The sequence below is a fragment of the Myotis davidii genome, unplaced genomic scaffold, assembly GCF_000327345.1.
Source record: "Myotis davidii unplaced genomic scaffold, ASM32734v1 scaffold609, whole genome shotgun sequence".
NCBI lineage: Eukaryota > Metazoa > Chordata > Mammalia > Chiroptera > Vespertilionidae > Myotis > Myotis davidii.
The window spans coordinates 3,035,785-3,038,778 of NW_006300164.1; the positions used below are offsets into that span (position 1 = coordinate 3,035,785).

Here is a 2,994-nt window from a genome sequence, read left to right on the forward strand (position 1 = left end):
CGCGGGGCGGGCACTTCCAGCTGCGAGACGATCTCGGGCAGCGGCTGCAGATCCCACTCCCCCTGCGAGGAAGGGCCACGCGGTAAACTGAGGCTGGGGGGGGAAATGGGTGCTGCCTCCCCAGCCATTTTCCCAACCACGTCTTGGCTTCTTGTCCTCAAACCGAACTCCCACCCCCACCCCCGGGGCTGCTTGGAGGGCCTCCCTGGAGGTCATCCTGGTACCCCACGCCCCCCTCACCCTCACCTCAGAGCCCCCAGTTGCAGGCGGCAGCAGCAGCTGTTCCTCCCCCACTGGCTGCACCACACCCCTGTCCGCTGCCACTGTCCCCCCATGTCTTGGTGAGTGTGTCAGCCGGGACCGATCGGTAGCAATTAAGCCGGCTCCCAGACGCGCCCAGGAAAAGTGCCTCGGGCAGCGGCAGACAGGGGATCTTCACAGAGTGGGGGTGCACAGCGCTGGCATGTGCCCAGGGGTAGCACGGAGGGGGAGCGAGGAGGTGGCCTGCCCCTTAGCCTTGGCCGCCACCAGGCCGGCACCTGACTCAGCTGGGACTCGCCTCAGGAGGAGGAGGCCCGCTCCCCGTCTCAGACTGCGCCTCCCGCCTGCCCTCCCCTCGCTTTATTTTTAGGCTCCGGGGGAGGTGGCTGTCGCCCTGCTCACACCACCCAGATTGGTCACATGATGTAATGGCGCCCGGGAGCGGGGAGCCCCCTGCCCAAGTGGGTGCTGTCGGTTCCTCCCTCTGCAGGGTCCTCCCTCCGCGGGCTGTCCGGCTGTCCATCTGGGCCCGCCTGTCTAACGGTTTTGAGTGCTCCTTGCCAGCTCCTTGGAGGGGAGTCCTGTCACCCCACACGGGGGTCCTTGGGGGCCTGGGGCTGATGTGGGCACAGGGGGGCAGGCAGCTGCAGGACCTGCTGCAGGAGGCCCAGGGCCAGCGAGGGCTCAGAGCAAGGCTGGGGCGGGGGGCGCACCTGGAAGCGCACGGCCGAGGACTTGTTGCAGTGCATGGCAAGGGGGGCGAAGCCGTACAGGGCCTGGAGCACGTCGCGGCTGAAGGAGTTCCAGGGGACGGAGGCAAACTGCTCGGGGACGGAGGTCTGGGGGCAGGTGCACACCTCCTCGCTGTTGAACCTGGAGGTGGGAGGGAGCGGCCGTCAGGGGCAGGTCGGGGGGAACCCAGCAGGGCAAGGAGACACCCCCTACAGACGGGTGGGGTCCCCGGAGTGGCCCTCAGGCCGCCGCCTCCCCAGCAAGCCTCCTGCTCGGGGTGCCTCACAGGCTGATGGCAAACAGCGTCCTCTCTCCTGCCGCCTGGACGGGCGGGGCTGAGGGTGCTGCTCTGGCCGAGTGCGGACTCGGCAGGAAGGGGGGGGGGATGCCTTCACCTGTTGACGAGGTGGAAGTACTTCTGCAGGAAGCCGGGGTCCACGGCGCTCTTGCACAGCTCCAGCTGCGTCTGCGGGTAGTAGTGCACGTAGTTGACACACATCTCCTCCAGGATGCCGAAGCCGCCCTGCGGGGGGAGAGGTACGGGCTCGGCCCGTCCTCTGGGTCAGCGCATTCGTTCATTCTTCCGTCCATCCCCTCCCTCATTCAACTACGCAGCGGTCCACGTGGATCTCTGCAGCCACTCCCCTGCCCCCAGCAGCCTCCGCCCCAGATGGGGACCGGCGTCCTCCGGAAAGTGCGGACGGTCCGCACGGGAAGCCCCGGGGGCAGGGGCTCGGGGCCGGGGCAGGGAGAAGGGGTGACTCACCACGGTGGCCAGCGTCCTGTCTTCCGTATTGTATGTACAGGAAGTGATGAGCACGTCGCCCTGTGAGCCGAGCCGACAGGCCCGTCAGCCTGCCCAGCTGGGGTGACAGGCGCTTGGGGCCACCCTCCCACGGGACTGGGCTACGGCACATGGTCAGCGGCCCCAGACCGAGGAGTCCAGGAGTGGCCTGGGCCCCACACATGAGGGTCACAAGCTGAGTGTCCCCGGGAGTCATGGCTCCTCGGCTTCCATGGTCACCTCGTCCGCCGGCCATAGGCATGGGCCTGGTCGGCCGTGCCCCAGCCCTCAGTGAACTTGGACGAGGCCCACATGGCCTGGGGCTCCCCTGAGCGTGACCAGAGCCCCATGGGCAACCTCCATGTCTTCAGCTCCCTCTGCGCTCTTGGTCTTGGGGGTGGCTGACTAGGTGGCCAAATGCACGTCTCCGAGTGCTGTCTCCCCACCCCCTGAGCTCCCCGGGACCTCACCGTGGGGCAGCCAGCCCCTGCCCTGAGACATGGGGGGACCTTTGCGTGGCCCCCTACCCCCGATTGCTGTCTGTGTCTGGCCCTCCCAGCCTCCGTGACCCTGACCGGGCACTCACTGGGTGGACGGACACGACCTTCTTCAGCATGCGGATCTCCTGGGGGAGAGTGGGGGGAAGGGGCACCTCAGAGAGCTGTACCCCACTCTAGCCACCCCCGGCCCTCTCGGGTGTAAGCTCGTCCCAGCCCCTTGGGGGAGCCAGGCCTGGCTGAGTTTGGCTTCTGGAGGGATTGGAACAGGACAGATGCTACCACTGGTCTGCCCGGGTCCCAGATCCGCATCGGCCACAGGCCAGAATCCACCCGAGCAATTAAACCCCCAGGGGAGGGCTGGCCACTGCGCTCCCGCCAGGCGTTTGGGCCTGGCCCAGGACACGAGCCCCTGGGAGGGGGCGTTTCTGTGGCTGTGGGGAGAGAGGAGGTCAGACAGGCCCGGGCAGGGCGGGGATCCCCACCTGGAAGTGGGGGCTGTAGTGGTTGTCCCTGTTCACAATGGCCCTCTCCCGGCCGTCCCGGGCCAGCACGGTGACCACCTTCCGCCCGGTCAGGTGCGTGTGCAGCTGGGAGGCAAAGATGTGTATCCCCGAGGGAGGCAGGGCCTGCGGGGGGCGCAGGTCAGGGCCTGACCTCGTGGGGGACCTTGCCGCTGCCCTCCGCCGGCACCGACGGCGGCACAGGGCAGCGAGGCCA

The 2,994-nt window shown here is 68.0% G+C and overlaps 2 protein-coding genes across 2 annotated transcripts in view; one reads left to right on the plus strand and one right to left on the minus strand.

Annotated features, from left to right (window-relative positions):
• Positions 1-2,994, plus strand: part of SARDH (sarcosine dehydrogenase) — a 55,528-nt gene that overhangs the window by 47,757 nt on the left and 4,777 nt on the right. The window lies entirely within an intron of this gene.
• The window catches only part of DBH (dopamine beta-hydroxylase (dopamine beta-monooxygenase)), a 30,606-nt gene that overhangs the window by 460 nt on the left and 27,152 nt on the right, over positions 1-2,994 (minus strand). Inside the window, exons 8-13 of the mRNA XM_015572371.1 lie at positions 2,760-2,903; positions 2,364-2,402; positions 1,760-1,819; positions 1,389-1,516; positions 975-1,134; positions 4-62 (exon numbers count right to left, since the gene is read on the minus strand). Of these exons, the coding sequence (XP_015427857.1) occupies positions 4-62; positions 975-1,134; positions 1,389-1,516; positions 1,760-1,819; positions 2,364-2,402; positions 2,760-2,903 (590 nt within the window). The remainder of the gene's footprint in view (positions 1-3; positions 63-974; positions 1,135-1,388; positions 1,517-1,759; positions 1,820-2,363; positions 2,403-2,759; positions 2,904-2,994) is intronic.